Source organism: Ambystoma mexicanum, chromosome 1q, assembly GCF_040938575.1.
Source record: "Ambystoma mexicanum isolate Mex_15411 chromosome 1q, UKY_AmexF1_1, whole genome shotgun sequence".
Taxonomy (NCBI): Eukaryota; Metazoa; Chordata; class Amphibia; order Caudata; family Ambystomatidae; genus Ambystoma; species Ambystoma mexicanum.
Genome location: NC_090922.1, coordinates 421034464 through 421055953, shown reverse-complemented (window position 1 = coordinate 421055953; position 21490 = coordinate 421034464). Strand labels below are relative to the sequence as shown.

Here is a 21490-nt window from a genome sequence, read left to right as displayed (position 1 = left end):
CCAGGTGATGTGCCATAAAAAAAGATCTCCCAACAGTCTATTCATGACAATGTACTTTTGACGATGCACCTGTTTTGATCATTTTGGTCTCGCCCCCTGAATTGTCCCTGTGTTACATTCCGCTTTCTTCCCCTACCGCTTGTTCTCCATTCCCCTCTCAGATTATCTCTCTTCCATTGTCATCGCCACCCATTCCTCCCTCGCCTCCCTATGATCTGGTGTCCTGCCCTTCTATTCAACAGTGTCAGCCTTCCCTTGGCTTTGCTCTGCTTTTGCATTTCCTGTGCTCGATCATTCAATGCATGTTCCCATGCTCAAGCTCAGCTTGCCCCGCTTACTAAACATCTTGCGAAGCAGAAGCTTTGCTCCATTACCTGTTCTCAGAAGCTCAGTTCCCTTTAGAGACCATTTCCTGTGTCTCCCTAACTGTTTCAAGGATTCTTTTATCCGCATCATAGGAGAGTAGTGGGTGGTCATATTGGCTGGTATTTCTACTGCCCAAATAACCAAATGCTGAGTACGTTTTTAAACGCATGCTTTTTCCAGTTTTCCACTCCCAGGTGGGCCCATAAACACACATTGGCTCAGATTTTCAATCAGACCTCCTTACTCTGGTGTTCAAGGTGCCCACCTGTGATGAAGGTGCAGAAGCTCTGGCTTTTTTATTTGTATAAGTAATAAAATGATGCAGGTAATTCCATCTCTAAAAAGGAAATCTACTAATCAGATTCTCTTATCATAAACTCTGTGTCAAAAGCATAGTGTGTACTTGTGCCCTGCTGCATCAGTATCCTGACTCTCAGCACCTGCTCGATCAGTGGCACAGAGCAGGCTCAGGGGTCACAGGTTCCCTCTTGACAGCTGCAGTGATGTCCAAATCTCTGCAGCGCAGGGGTTACATTTATAAATATGCACCCCTGTTTCAAATACCCTATAAATATGGGTCATACCCGAGTTAGGGTTTGTGGATAGTATTCTGATAAGTATTAGTCACATTCAATTTTCACACGTGTCAGCCCTGTGGGCCCAGTTCGGCTGTGGGAGGATTATGTGTATTCCTCCCAGGCATGGCCACCCCTGTCCACTGACATGATTGTAGTCTGGGGGGCGGGGGCGGTCTTCTCTTTGTTCCTTTGTAAGGCAGATAATACCCTTTCCCCAGGACAGCCACTCCACAGGAGACTGGACTGGAAACAGAAACCAAGAGACATGCCTCACACCAGGGGGCTGAATTTCTAAAGGCCTTTGTTTCTATTGAGATGTAAAGGGGTTACAGTTAGTATAGCCAGGGAGATCTATACAGTTTGTGGAGAATTCTGTGATTTTATTTCTCTCTTCCTCTTTTTCCCTTTACTGTCCCCTCCACTTCCTGTAGCATAAAGCACTTTGGGTCTGATGTCAGAAGGGCAAAGTCCACTCAATTCAAGAGTATGGATTGGACCCCTATAGCAGGCTAGCTTTAGTCCAATTGCCTGGGGACTTTTGCTTATAAAAGCAGGGGTCTCCCACCACTTCTTTGTATCATTTAGACTCATCTTGAACCATCCTGAAGACTTCGCTGCAGCCTGCTGAGCGAGCAGTCCTTTCTTAGGTTCTGCAGTTGTGGGGTGAAGGCAAAGGTTCCAAAAGCAGAAGCAGGATCTGTCCCTTAACCATCACCAGTGAGCATTGGGGGTGACAATTGCTGCTGGACCAGAAGCCTGCCTCTCTGCCAGCCTCGCTGTGCCTAGGACCTCACTATTCTGCAGGTCCCCTGAAGATGTGTGCCAACCTCCACCGTGTTTGGGAGCACGAGAATTGTACTGACATTGGCCCTCAAGATCCTGGAGTGGGACTCCCAGCACCTGAAAGCCTGAACAGCCGAGATCCCTACTGTCGACTACGTCCGGCTCTGAACTGTGATTCAAGCGTGCCTCGATGCCAAGTGATTGCCCTGGATGCATTGTAGCTGCCCTTTGGCATCCATGGTTATGATATGGCATTTATAGTGTTTCAAGACGCGACGAGGCAAGGGAGGGGAAAACAGTGGAAGACAGACAACGATCTTACCAGGCCAGGTGTCATTCAGATCGCACAAGTGCAAGGGTAGGGAGAAAGGGAAGAGTGCCAGGGGGAAGGGAAAGGGGAAAGTGCAGTTCATGGTAAAGAAGAATAAATACGATAAATAAAAAGGCCTGATGGTGGCAAGTGCAAGGTAAGAGCAGACATAAATGCTGGTAAGGGGACTGAAGGGATGCAGAACCAGTCCCTAAGTGCAGGGGTTGCCAGGGAGGCAGGGCAGGTGTGCAAAAGGCAGGACCTGGCCCCAAGATCAGAAAGGGAGGCCAAGTAACCAGTGCAGAATCGGCAGGAATTTCAGCAGGGGAGAGAGGCAGAGAAAGCAGAGGCAAAGAGGAAGGTTTTAAGGTGTTTCCAGAACCGGAGATGGTTCTCCTCAAGTTTCAGGGAGGCAGGAAGGCTGTTCCAGAGGGAGGCCCCAGCCGAGGAGAGAGATCGACCACCAACTCGTTGCTTGGAGAAGCGGCTAACCCTCAAGGAGTTGGAGGCAGATGAGCAAAGAGCTCGAGAAGGAAAGTATTTAGGAAGAGAGAGTTTAAGGTACCGAACCACTGCCAGCAGGCTGACCTCGTTCGCTGTAGTGTCAACAAAAGCACGTTGTTACCCTGGCTCGAACTATGAAATACTGCTGCCTTGCCTTGCCTTTCCAGAGTCGCTGTCCAAAATGGCAGCTTCTTCACTGCCGCTTCTGTGAGTCGACCAACCCGACCATAGTTTTCCCCAAACCGCAACCTCTGACCCTTCTCATCACACTGACTCACCTGGACATCTTGGTACCAGCTCAACCGCAGTCTATCCTCGACCGCCGAACTAGAACTAGAAACCAACCAATCCGCACAACTTGAACAGATGCTTCGAGACAACAGCTCCCTTCCTTTTGACCCCGCCTTGCCGCCAGCTTGTCGCTGGGCCATTGCAGCTGCTGCATCTGCAACCTGAACCAACACAATTGATGCCGAGAAGCCTGTTTGACTTTGTTGAACCCCCAAGACATTTGCAGAAGGTATATGACTGGCATCTGCCCCTGTGGTCCAGCTTTGGTCCTAAAGACTGGCCAGGTCATTTTTATCCCCTTTTGCAACTTGAAGAAATATCCTTTTGAACAGTGTGGTCTTTTGAATGGCTTTCTCCCCTTGTCTCATCACAAAGAGTGCTGCATATTCTGTGTTTCTTCTGCAGGGGTGGCTTTTTAACAGTTTTTCTAGTTAGTTAGTATCTATATATGCATACAACTCATAGGTATGTTTCCATACTCAGCTGATGAAATTTATCAGTGTTAGATTGCCCAATGCGGTCCAAATGGCAAAGTGCACCCACTTCAACAACAGCTACCATTTCAACAAATAGAATGAGCATGGTTCTGCGCCATAGCCTTCACCTTCCTCTGTCTCAAACATTCAGAGGTTAATTCTTTCCATCCCCACTTCTCTTCAAAGAGAGCACGACAGTTACAGAGTCAATGAACAGTTAATTACAGGCTCAACATTTCAGTCTCTACAGTACGAAACGCAGTAGGACGAATGCCTTCTTGCTAGCTGAAACTGAAAGTAGGTGCTGTAATTACACTACTACGCAATCTTATGCCATCACAAGGACTCTGCAATGGAATAAATTTGACAGTTACGCGTCTACAAAAACACATCATAGAGGCCTGTGTGATCGATAGAACTTAGATACTGTTCTTATATTGCGCATACCTCTCATTGCATCTGATACGTGTAGCCTTTTCAATGACCATTAATAAGTCACCAGAGGCTACGCCCCCTTCCTGGAAGCAATCAGTGGCAATTCCGATATTTAAGATGGGAGATACAAGTGACCCAATGAATTACCAACTGCTTTTGATCTTTAAGATATGCTAGAACAGCGTATGTTACATCGGGAACAGCTAGTTGTACATGGTATGTCTAAAGTAGATCTTTTTTTTAGAACCTTGATTGGTCATTCCTTTATCTTGGACTGTTATACTTTGCTGTTTGGTTGCTACTGAACCACATTCAAACCCCTCTTAGGATTATAGTCTTCCCTCAGCCCACAAAAGATGAAGGAGGTATATCTCTTGACTGTGGCCATTTTACTTTTATGATTGTGTTGGCTCTTGTTTTGTAGAAGCATGAGGGCTGAGTGGGCATTTTGGCCTCCTGCAGAGCAGAAGTCAATTTGTCACACCTCCTCGCCCAGATATTTAGTGGGCAGATGTTATTTGGTTTCCTTGGTGGTTTGTCATCCCGCCTATGGTTAATGGCTAGTTTCTGCCTGTCACTCTGTCCGTTTCATTCTCTCTCTTGTCGTCCTCCTCTCCCCTTGCCTCTGACCTCCCCTTTCCCTCCTCTTCTCTCTTTCTCTCTTTCTCTCTCTCTCTCTTTCTCTCTTTCTCTCTCCCTCTCTCTCTCTCTCTCTCCCTCTTTCTTGGTTGAAAAGGCACTCCAAGTCTACAGAGCTTTACCCTCTTCTTCACCCTAGCGGAGACCCCACAGGGTCCACCATCTGCTCCTCAGCACCCTGCTATCCTTTCACCCTCTTTGCCTGGCCAATGCATGTTCAGTGCTTGGGACCACTCTGTTCCCTTCACAGTTTGACAATTCTCTCTGCCTCAGATGTTCTTCTTCCTCTATTTTTCAATTGCATCCAACTCTAGCCCACTTTGCACTTTCCTTCCTCCTTTTCCTTGACCTTTTCTTCTTTCACAACCAACCTTTCAGTTCCAACCTCTATTTCCTCCTTTCTCTTTGATCTTTCCCTTCTACAGCATCAACCTTTACCTTGCAATCTTCCATTCCACCTTCTTCCTCTTTCTCTCCTCCAGCACCACCATTTTTCCTTTCTACTCATCTTTCCTCTGACATAGCTGTAAAGACTGGAGGGGCGGGGGGTCTGTACTTCTGCTCTCTATATGGTAGAGGAGAGGCACAGAGGACCCCAGCCAAGATTCTCTATTACGGTAGCAATGGACGAGCAATCAAGGCCTAGCTTCTCAGGAGGTGATGTAGGCTGGTTCTTAAGTAAAGTGTAGTCCACAAGCCCCCACAAAGGAATGTCCACACACTGTATTAGTTAAAACACAGGGCCTCATCACGAGTTGGGCGGTAACGCCGGCGGTATTACCGCCGGCGGTATTAGCCCTATCGCCAAACCCCCCAGCACTATTAGCGCCGGATCACGGGTTTGGCAGTAATGGAATTCCCCATTCCCCACTGAGCCCATTCGGGAATGCCCCATTCCCCATTGGGCTCAATGGGGAATTTTCACGCTCTTACTGGTGGCGGATTTCCCGCCGGCGGTAATAGCGTGCATTTTCAGCGGATTTCCCCCCAGCTCAGAGCTGGGGAAAAATCCGCCGAAGCCCTGATTTGGCGGACCCTTAAATCCGGCGGTAATAGCGCGACCGTCAGACTTAAGGGTTACCGCCAAACTCGTGATGAGGCCCACAGTCTTTATATAATTAAGTTCAAGGTTATGTACACAATCACAATAACTCACTTTGTGCTCAGCAGATCTATAATTGCAAATATATACAGTTCTAAAGTGGTACCACAATTATTATCAGATCACATTAAAGTTCATCAACTATACGCTGGTTAAATGTCACACAGATCACTTAATAAAGGCAACCACCAAGAGACATAGGAGGAAAGCAGTTGGTTAGTACAATTGGCAGAATACTGGCCCCTACCCACTAGACACAGTTCTGTGTGGAGATCCCCCCACCTGGGCAACCTGTAAAGTAATGATATATCACAAGCCCATAAGTCTTATTTCCTTCTATGTTTCTACCACCCCAATGTACCTGGAATAGCAGAGTTCGACATCGGGTCGTCGACAGACCCTTTAAAGCAGGAGCCACGGATTGTTGAGATCCCACGAAGAAAGTGAACTCAGTGTCGAGGCGGCAGCTTCGGTCCCAGCGGTGCTCGTCGTCGATGGAGCAAAGGCGTCCTGCAAGGAAGAGGCGTGCGGGGCACCTCGATGTCAATAGTTCAGGACCGCAAAGAGTTTATGAAGAACTGTGGACCAAAAAGGGCGTTGAGTCGTCCGGCGTCTCTACAGTCGTTGGGTGGCGGGAAACCCACCGGCGGATGCTCCTCAGCGCGTCGACGGCCTGGCATTCTCCGGCGGGATAAGGCGGGCGGCAGTGCGGACAAGCGCATCTGGGAATCAAAAGTCTTAGGCAAAGGAGCGTGCGGCTCTGGTCATCGGTGGCACGGCATCAAGCGGTCCCCTCTTCTGGGTAACACGGCTTCCACAGGCCTCCAGCGGGTACAGCTGACTTGCGAACCCTGGTCAACGACGGTGGACGGAATGTCCGGTGCTGATCTTCGTTCTCCTCTGCGGTCCCAGTCTCCGGTCAGCAGCCTTTTGAGGGTCAGACTTCCAGGGCACTTCGGCGAATGTTTGTGGTGCTCGATGGTCCCTCGGAGCACGGGAAGAGGGCGCCTAACCAGGTCCTCTCTTGGATCAGTCTGGACGGCTTTCAGCTTTCGGATTTCGGCAAAGGGAGACAGCAGTCAACCTTCTTCTTCAGGCTCGGCTTCGAGGTTAAGCATCCGTTTCAACTTCAGCTTCTGAACAATTTCCAGTGGTGAGAGGTCCCCAGATATACTATTCTGTCTCTCATCCACACTGCTGGGTCACACTCAGCAGCCAATCATACAGAAGGGCATTCATGCAGTCAGTCAGCCAATAAGGCATACAGCAAATTCAGGCCATACTCCTCCCTCTCAGACACTCACAGCAAGGAATGTGTATTGGGACAAGTACCCAGCCATTCAACCCTACGCACTGCATTCATACCAGTTTCGGGCAGAATTGTCTCAGTCATTGTGTCAAACACCAGAACCTAGACATCCACAACAAGAAGTGCATATTGGTCACACACTCCATTCACCTAGGTCCCACCCACAGGTTGTACCCACAAAATTCAGTCACTAGGAAGGCTCCAGCCAGTCTGGCATGGACTTCACAAGAACACCATATATGGAACTTCCACCCAACAGCCAGTCAGAGGGAGGGGACAGAGTCAGGGCTTCCCAGGACTTTGGGAAAACAACAGGCAATAGAAAGCAATAGGCCACAGGGGTCGTCTTGTTTCCTATCAGGAATCAACTGATTCCAATGGCAGGGCCTGGGTATCCCAAAATGGAGGATACTCAGAGCACCTGTCAAATTACGCATGGAGCTGCCACCAGCCCATACCCTGCTCTGTGGGTCAGACAAAGGTGCCCAAAAACATACACTAGGGGCACAGGATTGTACCCCCTCCCATGGGTGCCATAAGGGTATCCCATGGGTCTGTACACCAAACCAAAAACAGGAAGAGCTGCACTGCCAGGAGTCCCACATGGACTCCTGGGCAGAAAACAATACAGAACACAAATGAAAAAGGACTACAGGACAAGGACAGGGAGGCCCTGTCCCTCCAATGCATTTCCAGCATCACAGCAGCTCCACAAGTTATGTGTGCACTCCAGCTTACCATCCCTCACCCTAAGGTAATATGATGGGCCAATAAGCACTCAGATTGGCTGGCCTGTTTCTTCCTGGTTTCTTTCTGTTGTCCTATGCCCACGTGCCACCTTTTTCCTTTGCGAGTAAGCCCTCCCATAATTTACTTCACGTTCAACAGATTGTGGTAATTTGACCACCATTTTATGGCCAGGCAAAAGTATCATGGATACTGCCTGACCTATCAATCCATTTGGAAAGTGGACGGAAACCTGGCTCTGTCTGGCGACCTGTGCATATGTGTGTGGAAGCTGCCCACACTCTTTCAGTTTGTGGACTGCTTCCTTTCACATCACTTTGTCTTTTCCTGTTGTGCTGGAATTACCGCAATTGCAAAGCCGTGAGAGAGTTTTCTGGCACTGTCCTTCATTCAATTTATCTTAGGTCCCATCTCCCATTTACAGCCTCGGATGAAGAGTCGGTTTAGACTCGAAACACGTGTCAGGCTACTTTGCAAATAAATCCATCAGACTTATAACCACATCTCTCTTCAATTACTTGCAACACATGCCTATATTGCACTCTTGGGCGCAGTGCGACTGAGAATTGCCCGTGCTCTAACAGTTTGTGGACTTGGTTGGCCTGCTGTCGCGATCCTATACTATCATTTCTTTCCCTATTTCGGTCTTACGGTCCATGGGATTCGGACAAATGTGCATGTTATACAGGAGAACGTGGCTCTGTGGGATCCCCCCTATACTGCATCCTGATTCACCCGACCCCAAGAGCGCCCCAGTCTACCCTGGCTGGTGTGGACTCTTCCTCACACTAGACGTTATTAGCCGGTCCCCAGATTTTTTTTAAAGCGATTACCCACAAATATTTGTGGGATACTCGGGGGCAGGTTCAATCGCCCATAGTATGTATGAGGACATTATTCATGTATGCAATATGATCTTATTATTACACAGAAGCAAAAGACACAGAGTTAGACTTCTTAACAGTACTATAAAAAAAAGTTGCTGCACTAAAATGCATGTGGAGTTTAGCTGGAATTCTATTTGCTTACAATTACAATGTTTCTGGTAAAAATAACACCTTCATGCAGTGGTGAGAGAAATTTGTCACTCTGTTTTCTAGGAAGTGGTGAAGGAGATGAACCGCCTGGGCATGATAATAGACTTGTCTCACACTTCAGAGGGCACAGCGAGAGCAGTTCTCAGTGTTTCGGAGGCGCCAGTTATATTCAGCCATTCGTCAGCCTTTGCTGTCTGCCCACACCCCAGGAACGTGCCGGACGACATTCTGAAGCGTCTGGTGAGTAATGCCATTAGACGTCACCTGTTTAACCATCTCTTATCTTCCTCTAATTTGCTCACTTGGCCATACTGAGTTTGGTGTGGGTGCCTGGGAACAGGGATGTCATTTGTGGGTCGCAGCTGCGTCCCTTTGGTCTCCCTTGCTACCCCTAAAAAACGTTTTGTGCCCAGCGCCATGTGGCTCTTTGTTGCTGAAGTGGTTTGCTTTCTTGTTCAGGCCTCTTTAAAAAAAAAACAGAGGGTTCCACAAGTGTAACACTTTGAGCAGCGACTCTAAATAAGAAAGAATATGATTAACAAATAATTTGTCTTTCTGAAATTCTATACAATAATTTGCTATACTCATTGAAGGTTTATTTCAGGCACACTCTACGGGGGTCACTGATTTAGTGTGTTCTTAAACACATCAACTAACCCTTTCATCCTTCTGAGGTCGATAAATGAGTACCAACACAGGGTGGGTGATATTGTATGTATATGTGTTCTATATAATGCCCTTAAATGTAAGTGCTTTATAATAACACATCATTATCATTTGGCCTTGGCCGTCTGTGTGCATTCACAGTAATTTGGTAATATGGGCCTGTACACACTGATATTAACGATACATATGGGGATCCATTCTTGTATGAAATGTATATCACATCTTAGTGATATCGTAACCATATTTTTCGTAGTGTTTTTAGTAACAATGCTATGTGATGCAACTTCCTGTTTTGTGAAGGTGTGAAAGGTTGTGTTCCATCGCTTCCCGTGATGTCACTTCAGGGTTGGGTCAAGTGACATCACTTCCTGTGATGTCAACAGAGGTCAAGGGTCATGTGATGTCACTTCGGCTACCCCTGCATTTTGGTGAAATTACGTCCCTGCCTCGGAAGTGCTCTTTTTAAGGTATGGACTCATGCCCACAGTTGTAGATTGTTTTTTTAAAGATATTGTTGTACATCACTGTTTTGGTGTTGTACAAGTGGAACTCACATAGGAAAGAAAAAAATGTTTCCCAAAATTCTATTGCTTTAAGTTGCTGGACAAATCAGGCATGCATGCTTCTATTAAACACGTGAACTACAAACACTGCTGGACGGGTTTGTCCGAATAAAAAACAAGTGTGTGCTCCTTTTTTTGGTTTGTTGTAAAATTAATTCAGTAGTTCTTAAAACATTTGACAGAGAAGGGAGAGCCCTCATCCCAAAAAAAATCTATATTTCTCGCCCCATGTTGTGGTGCAGCATGGAGATTTTCAGAAATGAAAATGCCATATTTTTTTGATGTGAGCAATTCTAATCCCGTGGAAAGCTGAAAAAGGAAAAGGTCTCCAAGTGGTTATGGGGCTGGAGAGCCTTTCTTCAATCGGATCATTTTCGTCTTACCACAGAAACATAAAAAGATGCAGCCGGAAAATAAGTGCGTCACGGCAAAGAGCAGGGGAAACTGGATAGTAGGAGAGTGTCAATGGAAGGGTTCAGGGACCTAAAAAGGAGGAGTGCCCATGGAGAGAAGCTATGTGGGTGGGGAATGCTTTTTAATTTTAGAGCATTTGATGATGATTGGAAAGCACTGCAGTACTGCAGAATAATTATTGCGGCAACACAATGTGCTGTTGTGGTGATCGTAGGTATGTTACAGAGGGACATTTCTCTGAGAAACCAAAGTGCAAATTAAAGAAGGATGGCAAACGGGGACCGGTACATGGGCTACATGGTCTTTTTGTCTAATTGTGGCAAAGGCCATGGCTGGTGTGGTCTGGTTATTTACTAGGCCGGGGCATACTAGCCACATCACTAGACTGGTCTTTTCACCTAATTGTGGCAATATGGTCAGTGACCAATGGTGGTGGGATCTGGATAATTGCTGCAACGTGAACCTGGCCGGTGGGACCCGGCCTTTTAATCATGTGGGGGAGAGGGTCAACAGCCATGGCCAGTGGTTTTTATCCTAATTCTTGCACAGTGGACAGTGGCCATTGAAAAGATGTTACATAAACTCCTTGAAATCAAGTGAAAAAACGAGTTATGACAGAGTTAAGGTCATCCATTTCATCGCACCAAAACCTGTTAACTTCAGAAGGTGTGGGAAGTAATGAGAATTGTTTTGATGTGTATCCCGTTCAGACTCACCACGCTCCAAGTTCCATCCCTCCCGTCTACACCTAGTGGTTATGTCTGTTCTTCCAAATGTTCCTGTCAGTTGGTGTGCTGGGGGTTGCACATACACCCTACTCTCTGCAGGCTCCAAGTGAAGTGCTTACCCTTGCCTTGGTGCTTTGGTTATTTCAACACTCTTAATCGCTTAGCCCATGTGCACATACATGATATCATAGCAGGGATCAACAATGAGATCAGAAATGATATCATGGCTGCCATCTACCAGGGGGACACAGAGTTAAGACTCATCACCTCCTACCCCTGCCAAATGTCATGGGGTTTGTTGTAATGAATTTGATGAGCTTAACTCTATCATAAGTAACGTTTCTTTCACTGATTATATATATATATATATATGTTTTTCAGTTAACTATGTATATGCTGTCAGAGATGGCCGTAAGAGCACACCAACTCCCAGAGCCAACTTGCATATTTCAAAATGACCAAGATGCACTGGGTGGCCGACCCGTGAAGGCTTCAGCGGCCTGACGTGTCCATGCTGAATCTGAAGAAAGGCCCTTCTCTGATTGGCAACAGCTTCAGCAGAACTCAGAGTACATTGTCCAGGGAAGTCTTTTGGGAGATAGGACAGCAGACACAAAACACACCAGGCCAGTAGAATCTGCAGAGGAGAGTTCTTCTTCTTTTCCAAACCCAGGTCCTCCTGCTGTTAGGTTAGAGTGGGCCAGCCCCAAAACTGCCATCTGAAATTGCTTCACTACCAACAGCTGGTGATAGTTGGAGTCACATTGGTTCAAAATAATAGAAGTCGCCTTTTGTCAAGTAAAAGCAGTGTCTTTAAAGTTCGGCACTCAGCTTCTGACACTAAGTTCTGCCGAGGTTGTTCTTGAAGCGGATCCTTATTTTGTGCTTATGCCAACTCCATTGATGTGGTACCTTTCTTCTTGCACCTTCGTCATTTCTCCAAACACGCCATCTATGTGCTCGGTCTCACCTAATGTTTCCAACTCCTTGATCTCTTGTGCCAGGATCTTTTCACATATCGACTGTGCTATATGTTGATGGGGGTGGATAATGTAGGTCATGTTCACCAGGTTGAAGAGAATTACTTTCACTTCTCTGTGATAATCCCCATCAACCATGCCTGCTCAATCGTCTATGGAAAGCTTATGGGCCAATCCAGACTACTGGGGCAATTCTCCCCATAGGTTCCCTCCGGTATCTCCTCTTGTAAGGTGGTCTGGACCACGGCTTTGCCCCTCGGTGGAATGAGGACTTTTTCATCCCTGTATAGGTCACACACCCGGCAATAGGGGATTACACAGGTGGGGGTTTGGGCCGTTTTAGTCAATCTTGCTACCCTCAAAAACGGCCTTATCCATCTAGCTTCCCTCTGTGAATTCCTACGTTGGACCTACACTATCCACGAGCTACATAGCAGTGTGAAAACCTTCCAGGTGTCCTGTGTTAAAAGCATGAAGGGCCTTGTCTCCAAAGATAAGACCTTACCATTGGCTGTGTGTGCCTTGGCTTGGGGCAGCGTATGTAAATTGGTTGTGAGGTGTACAATTATGTTGGTTGGGGTCCGGGCAGAGGGTCTTGTTAGAATGCTGGGTGCGATTGGCTAGTTTGAGTTTCCATGTGGGAAGTGAGGTGGAAAGGAACTAAGGTTTAGTTAAGGTTTCCATATTGGTTGCAATAATCCAGGTCCCACTCTTGATTGCACTGTGGCGAACAGTGTGTGGCTTTTTGTGATTGGGGCTGGAGGATATTTATATATATATGTATATCGGTTTTGATATTGCTGATACAGAGAAGGGATTCTCTTAGGATTGCAGTGTTGACTTGGGATGTTTCTTTGTATTAGTCTTTGGGCCTCATTACAAGTTTGGTGGTGCAGCAGAAAAGTCGCAGTAACTTTGTTACGTCCACTTTTCAAGCACCGCAAATTATAAATGTTGGCGGATTTCCCGATGGCACAATTAACATGCATTAAATTTGCAGATTTATTAGGAAAAGTGTCAGACTCACCTCCAGCTTTTTGCTGGAGGCAAATCCTCCACTTTGCCTCCAAAAATTGATGGATTTACTGGGTGGTAATTTTGCTGGCAAAATCAGCCAAAAATCCCCATAGAGTGCCATGGACTCCAAAATGGAGAATTACCACCACTTGTAATCCCGTGGTAACTCTGTGGTAACTCCACGGCACCACGTGGGAGTAACGGTAGCAGATTTACCACCAGAATACCACCAGACATGTAATAATGCCCATTTGTCTTTCTACGAATGCCATGTGCTGGGTTGTAGGCAGGCATTCAGGAGGTGTGTGGTTTTCCATTAGAATGTGTCTGTGTTTTTGAGTTGGTCCATTGAGCAGTACTTTTGCTGCTGCAAGCTGCGTTTGAATTAGAATTGTGTCTATTTTATTTAGATTGTTCCTGAATTCAAGTTGTTCCAGCAGACTGCAGATTTCCCTGGTGGCGTTTCCAGAGTTTGGTAATCAAAGTGGATAAGGATAATAACTTTTAACCCATTGGATTCACATCATGACATTTAAAAATACGTTTGGCTTCTGATGCCCAAAACTGAAAACATTTGTGAAATCAGTCCAGTGGTTGAAAAGATACTTGAAAAACAAGTTTTGAAAGTGGCAGGATGCGCAGGAATGCATTCCTTTGTTCTTTTGGTGGAAATCCTTCCAGTAGTATTTTTAAAATTATGTGTAGACCCAGGTGCCCTGGTACCAAAATGTATATATCACACAAAATGCACTGGCTGTTAGTACCAAATAATATTCTGAAATCAAAAGATGCAGAGGACTTGGACCAACCTGGAAAGGTATCCAACCTTGTGAAGCCCTGACCCGGCCACAGCAAATGGTCCAGCTGAAATCTGACATTGATTGTGACTTTGTAATTTGTTCAAGTTATGGAGCACCTGGATAAACCAGAAGATGTATCTGTCGTTACCTCATGGAGCCCTGACCCTGCCAAAGCAACTGCAAGATTCCGCTCATTCCTGGCTGCTGTGGCAAGATTAGAGCTCTGTGTGGTCAGATATTTTTCACGATAGTCCATATCCCCCACAACCTTTCCACAAGAAAATTCTGTGAGCAGTTTAATGTTCTTGCTGTGACCTCCAAGATTGCCTCTTCGTCTGGTCTCCTTATTAAACCTCTTCAAAATCTTGGCATTTCCCCCCAACTTATTTTTATATATAGCTGTATGTTCTTTACGTTTTTAATAATGAGTTGTGTATGTGTGTGTATATATATATATATATATATATATATATATATATATATATATATATATGATACATTACTCACCGTAATTGTATTTCTGATCCTTGTATCTGCTTAGATTCACATGCTGTGCATAGACTGACATCTAGTGGAAGCTGCAGAGTATTACAGTTTGTTTTTCAAAACTCAAAAATGGGCGTCGACACAGGGCGTGCCAGTAATACTATCCCTAGTGTGACGTCCACTGTACTCATGATCCCTCACGCGTGTAGGGCCCTCAGATTGTATTTTTTCTGACAAGAGGTAGCATGAGGATTAGTGTGAGTACAGATTATCTAAGCAGATAGAAGGAAGATAAGAATACAAGCATCTATGCGCCTTCTCTCATAGGGTAGAAAAGGTGGGTCACATGTGAATCTAAGCAGATACAAGCATCAGAAATACGATTACGGTGAGTAAATTATCTCTTCTGAGGCTTGTGGAATCTGCTTAGATCACATGCTGTGCATAGATTAGCAAGCAGTATTAGAAGAAGGAGGTGGGATGTGAAAAGGGTCCTGAGCAAACAGATGTCTTAGAACCGCTTGTCCCACTTGGGTATCTGTCTTGGAATGAGTGTCAATGCAGTAGTGCTGAGTAAAAGTGTGAATAGAGCTCCAAGTAGCTGCTTTTCAAATGGTGTCAAGGGGTACATTTGCAATGAAAGCTAGAGGGCCTCAATGCCTCTTGTAGAGTGGGCTCTAGGCGTAAAAGGCAAAGTTCTTTCAGAAAGGGAGTAACACAGTTGGATACAATTTACAATCCACTTAGAGATGGCACCTTTAGAGACGCGATCTCCCTCTTTGCCTGTAGCTACGAAGACAAACAGTTGATCCATTTTTCTCTTAGCTGTCTGGTCTTGTTTACATAGTAGAGGACCGCTCTTCGCACATCTAGAGTGTGTAGTTTCACCTCAGCAGAGCTTTTGGGTTCCTGGAAGAAAGACGGGAGCTCAATGGACTGGTTCACGTGGAATTTTGAAATAAACTTAGGCGAGAACCTAGGGTGTGTACGTAGAACCAGTTTATCCTTATGAACAGTAAAGAAAGGATCCTGCACTGACAGAGCCTGAATTTCACTGACCCTTCTTATGGATGTAATGGCTACTAAGAAGGCGGTTTTATAGGTCAAGTGTTTGAGACTGGCTTTATGCATGGGTTCAAATGGTGGGCCCATGAGCTTAGCAAGCACCACATTAAGGTCCCAACCCGGTGGTGGGTTAGAGATTGGAGGGTGGAGTCTCTTTACCCCTTCCATGAAGGCCTTCACCACTGTTACTTTCCACCACGAAACCTTTCTGTGGGAAGTGGTGTAGGCAGATATCGCTTCCAGATGTACCTTGAGTGAGTTGAATACAAGGCCTGCATCCAGCAGGAGGAGCATGTATGTGACAATATTGGAAGAAGTACAATCAACTGGGTTGAATTGCTTATTCTGGCACCAGACAACAAATCCTTTCCATTTATCAAAGTTACAGTACCTTGTGTTCGGTTTCCTAGATTCCTTTAGGATATCCATACATCTCTGTGGTAAGTTGAGATGTCCAAACTCTGACCTCAGGAGCCATACTGCCAGGTTCATTGAGTTGGGTTGTGGGTGTACTGTTTGTCCTTGGTGCTGGCACAGTAGGTTGTGCCAGCACAGAAGTCTGATGGGTTCGCACACAGCTAGTTTGCGTAGGTGTGGGAAGCAACTAGGATGAGCGTCGTCGATTCCCTGTGCATCTTGTTGACCACCTTCCTCATAAGGGGGGTTGGTGGAAAAGCGTGGGCAAACATCCCTGACCAATCCATCCATAGGGCGTTCCCCATGGAGTGTGGCTGTGGGAACCTGCATGCGAATCCTGGACATTGTTTGTTTTCGCTTGTGGCAAATAGGTCTGTAGTGGGGAAACCCCACCGTGAGAAGTTGTCTTCTACGACTTCTCTGTTTAGCGACCACTCGTGTTCTTGTGGGAGAGGATCTCTGTTCAAGGCGTCTGCTAGAGAATTGAGATCCCCTGGAACATGTTGCGATGACAGGTAAATGTTCCGTCTGAGTGCCCATATCCACATTTCCTGGGCAAGCTTGGACAGATTTGGCGAACGAGTCCCTCCCTGCTTGTTTAGGTAGAACATCGCAGTTGTGTTGTCCGTTAGGATCTGCACTGACAGGTTTAACAGGTGGGGCTCGAACGCTTGAAGCTCTCTGAATACTGCCTGAAGCTCTAGCAGACTGATATGATTCTTGGCCACTGAGTGAGACCAGAGACCCTGCGCTGTGTAGTGAAGGAGGTGTAATCCCCACCCTGATAGGGATGCGTCTGTAGTGACTACAGCTTGAACCTCTGGATCGTAAAAGGCTTTCCCCCTTGACAGGTTCTCTCTTGTCCACCAGTGAAGACTTTGTACTGGTGTTGGCGAAACGACCACTAGATCGTCCCACTGACCACTTGCCTGAGACCACTGTTTCGCCAACCATTCTTGCATGGGACGCATGCGCAGGCGCGTGTGGGGGACCAGGTAAATACATGACGCCATCATGCCTAGCAAACGCATCGCTTTGCGTACCGTTATCTGGCAACCGGACTGATATTGAGGAATATGCAGTAGTATGTTCCAAATTCTTTCCTCTGATGGAAAGGCCAACCCCTCTTGAGTGTTTATTACAGCTCCTAGGAAAGGTTTGGAGGTGCTTGGCACCAGGCTTGATTGTTTCTCGTTTATGGAGAAACCCAATTCGAAGAGGAGGTTGATCGTTCTTTGAATGTTTGAACTGCAAATTGCTGGGGTCTCCCCCGTGATGAGCCAGTCGTCCAGATAAGGGTACACTGGGATTGCCTCCCTGCATAGGTGTGCCGCCACCACCGTCAGAACCTTGGTGAATACCCTTGGAGCCGAGGCTATACCGAAGGGCAGCACCTTGAACTGGTAGTGCTGACTGTCCACCTTGAAGCGCGAGAATCTTCTGTGCGCTGGGAACATGGAAATATGAAAATAGGCATCTTTCATGTCCAGTGTTGCCATGTAATCCCCCTTTTTTAAGAGGGGGATTACCTCTTGGAGAGTAGTCATGCGAAATTTTTGGGGCTTGACATACTTGTTTGCAGGGCGTAAGTCTAAGACTGGGCGCATTGTTAGATCTTTTTTTGGCACAAGGAAGTAAGTTGAATAAATACCCCTGTTTACCTGTTTGCCCAGGACGAGTTTGATCGTGTCCTTTTCTAGAAGATTGACGATCTCCTAGAGGAGGATCTTCTGGTGGTCTAGGGAATGTACCTTTTGTCGCGGAGGGTGGTTTCGGGGATGCTCGAGCAGTTCTATGCAGTATCCTGGGGACACTGTGGACAGCACCCATCTGTCTGATGTGATCCCTTCCCAAGCTTGGGTGAAGTTGGTAATGCGTCCCCCTACTGGAGATGCGTGGGAAGGCACCCTGATCTCGGCGTCACTGCTTTGCGGGAGGCGTGCTGCCTCTGCTGGGGCTGCCTCTACCCTTACCACAACCCCTTTTGTTACCCCTGTTGTATCTCTGGGTAGACTGCTGGTTATTACCCCATGGTGTGCCCTGCCCCTGAGAATAGTTGGAGCCTCTTTGAGAATTTTGGTGGCGTGGGCGACAAAAATTGCCATTCCCTCTTTGATTAGGGGTTTATTGGTCAACTGTCCCAGGGACTTTAGAGTCTCATACTCATCTTTGGCATTTTTTAAAGCGTCCTCTACCGCCTTGCCAAACAGTAGATCAGGCTCCACCGGCTTGTCTATTAAGGATGCTTGTGTCTCGGGTTTAAACCCTGACTGCCTTAACCAAGCATGCCTTTTAATAACAGTGCTCTCTGCTATTAGCCTGCTGGCGTTATCCGCGGCATCAAAGGTTGCCTTAAGGATGAAACCGGACACAGCCCTCCCCTCCAACGCAACCTGTGGCAACTGGCTCTTTAAAGGTTCTGGTGCGGAGTCGATGAGTGCAGCCACTTGTTCCCACTGGTGGCAGTTGTAACTAGCCAGCAGAGGGGTGGAGTTGGCAATCCTTGCCTGGTAGGCGGAAGTGGAGGCTACCTTCCTTCCCAACCCGTAGATCTTTTTGCTCTCCTTGTCGGGGGGAGCCTCAGACGATGATAGGGGCGTTCCCGCCCTCTTTCGTGTATTTGTGACTACCAGGGAGTCCGGTTTCACTTGCCCCTTTAGATACAGCGGGTCTGACTGGACTGCCCTGAACAACTTTTCAATCCTGGGGTTTACTGCCCTGGTGAGGTTGGGATTAAGAAGGGAAGGATCAATCCTCCTTTGTATAGATTTTAGAATAGGGATAGCCTGGGCAATGGGTCTCTTTTCGCTCACTAATTCCTCGGCAAAGTCCCTTTCCTCCTGAGCTCCCTGAGTATCTATGTGGAAGTCTTCTGCCGCTTTGGATAAAACCTTGTTTAGTAGAGGTTGGTTGTCGACTGGAGAGTCGGCAACCGGAGGTTCCGTGTCTACTGGGGAGTCTACTCAGTAGACTTCTGGGTTATCTTCGCCCTTGTTTTGGTACTCGTCATCCCCATAGTAGTCCGCCCCAGTTTGGTCATCCAACGCTGCCAATTCTGGATCCTCATCCTGTAGTGGATCCTCATTATACTGAGTATGGCTGTACGTAAAAAGGGTCAGTAGACCGACTTTGTGTTGGTGCCTCAACTCGAGGTTTCTTACCAGGGGGTTGCGGGTCCCTAGACCCTGAGGGAGTAGCCCCATCCGGGGTATACAAGAGGAAGTGCTCTGGATTCTTGGAATAGAAGTCTGCTAGGGATGACATTCTGGACATAACTCTGTCTATGTCCTCACTGGACCATTGTTTAGAGCTGGGAATTACCCTCTCGGGGGTGTTTCTCTGCAATCTCTTGACTGGACCTACGGGCTTGTGCAGGGGTCTTAGAATGTTTAACAGAGGACTTGGAGCTGTCCTTAGCTATCTGTGGTGTAGAAGAAGGTTGAGAAGGCTTCTTCTGCTGTTTTTCCCCCTTCCCGTGAGTGGAAGAATGTTTCCCTGGGGTTTTCACCTTTTCCAAGCTTTTCGACGTCTGGCGTCGAGATTCGGGGGTAGTGCCTTTTTCCGTAGATTGAGTACGTCAGGACACGGGTTAGGCGTCGAGCGGTCTGCTGATGCCGACTCCTGGAGTGCGGCCTGGGGATGGAGGTCGGCTTTGTCTTCGGACGATCGAACCTCCATTACTTTAGTAAGTGAGGCACTCTTGGCAACAGTGGATGGTTGCCTGGTGTCATGCAGCGATCTTGATCGAGAACGCCCAGAGGACACCGATTCGATGGACCGTTCTCTGTGTGCCTCTTTCCGAGAACTCGACGTGCGCGTCGAGTCTTGGTTGGACTTTGAGTGCTTAGTGGAAGTGGTGTGGGTAGCGCTCGTGTCGCCGGGTGTTTTCCCCATAGCTGCCCTGCTAGACAACCTTTCGAGGTCGAGGACTTGCGCTTGGCTGTCTTTTGACGCCACGTTGCCCTCGCCATCCGATAGTACGGCGTCGCTGCCATCACTGAAGGCGCCCTCCGCTTCCATGGCCTCTCGTTGCCTGACGTGGTGGTCCCAACGTTTGATCGAACAGCCCTTTAAGGTTTTAGCCTTGAACCGGCTGCACGCTCTGCAATTCGCCTCGGGGTGGTCCCTCGGCAGGCAGAGGTTACAGGTGGCGCGTCTGTCAACACAAGAGTACTTGCGGTTGCACTTGGGGCAAAATTGGAAAGGGGTACCCTCCATACGCACCCTGTGGCAGCAGGCTAATGTGTAGGAATATATATATGTAAATATATGTGAGTGAAGAGTATGTACCACCCCCCACTCTCCCTACTTGTACAGGGCAGAGGCCTTCCGAGGCCCAAAGTCCGTCGTGTAGTTCGACGGCAGTTTTATTCCGATGACTCGACGTGGGTATTGAAGAAAACAGGGAAATATATATTATTTAGCAAATTATGGCTAAAGCCAGGAAACTCAGCGGGATGCTTCCGACAAGTATGGCGGGGAAAAACAATCTGAGTGTCCTACACGCGTGAGTGATCATGGGTATAGTGGACGTCACACTAGGGATAGTATTACTGGCACGCCCTGTGTTGACGACCATTTTCGAGTTTCGAAAAACAAACTGTAATACTCTGCAGCTTCCACTAGATAAACAATCTGAGGGTCCTAGACGCGTGAGGGATCATGGGTACAGTGGACGTCACAATAGGGATAGTATTACTGGCACGCCCTGTGTCGACGCCCATTTTCGAGTTTCAAAAAACAAACTGTGGTACTCCGCAGCTTCCACTAGATGTCCGCCTATGCACAGCATGTTATCAAGAGACATGCGTGGTTACGGCAGTCGGGATTCAAAACAGAAACCCAGCTTTAATAGACAAGCCAGTGGAACCCGACCTATTGTTTGGGAAAGCGGTCGAAGACGCACTTAAAAATGCCAAAGATGAATATGAGACTCTCAAATCCCTTGGCCAGCTTACCAACAAACCCCCTAACCAGAGGGGGAACAGTAATTTTCGTCGCCCACGCGGCCAAAATTCACAAAGAGGCAACTATGCCCAGGGACAGGGTACACAATGGAATAACAACCAGCAGTCTACCCAGAGTTACGGCAGGGGTAACAAGAGAGGTCGTGGAAGAGGCAGAGGCAGCCCCAACAAGGGAGGTGGCACGCCTCCACCAAAACAGTGACGCTCAGTTCAGGGTCCCTTGTCACGCAACCCCAGTAGGGGGACGCATTTCCACCTTCACCCAGGCTTGGGAAGGGATCACCTCAGACAGATGGGTGCTGTCAACAGTATCCGCAGGATATTGTATAGAACTACTGCAGCGTCCCCGGAACCATCCTCCACGACAAAGAGTGCACTCCCTAGAGCATCAAAGGATCCTTCTCGAGGAGATCGCCATTCTGCTAGAAAAGGACGCGATAGAACTCGTCCCAGGACTCCAGGTAAACAAGGGTATCTATTCAACTTACTTCCTTGTGCCAAAGAAAGATTTGACAATGCGCCCAGTATTGGACTTACGGCCTGCCAACAAGTATGTCAAGCCCCAAAAATTCCGTATGACCACGCTACAAGAGGTAATCCCCCTCCTAAAAAAGGGGGATTACATGGCAACCTTGGATATGAAAGATGCCTATTTTCATATTTCCATGCTCCCAGCGCACAGAAAGTACTTGCGCTTCAAGGTGGACAGTCGCCACTACCAATTCAAGGTACTGCCCTTCGGGATAGCTTCAGCACCAAGGGTATTCACCAAGGTACTGGCGGTGGCGGCTGCACACCTACGCAGGGAGG

The 21490-nt window shown here is 47.4% G+C and overlaps 1 protein-coding gene across 2 annotated transcripts in view; it reads left to right on the top strand.

Moving 5' to 3' along the window:
• LOC138528210 (dipeptidase 2-like) overlaps positions 1–21490 on the top strand; it is a 468557-nt gene that overhangs the window by 323525 nt on the left and 123542 nt on the right. For both annotated transcript variants that reach the window (XM_069639676.1, XM_069639669.1), the window contains exon 7: positions 8641–8817. In XM_069639676.1, the coding sequence (XP_069495777.1) occupies positions 8641–8817 (177 nt within the window). The remainder of the gene's footprint in view (positions 1–8640; positions 8818–21490) is intronic.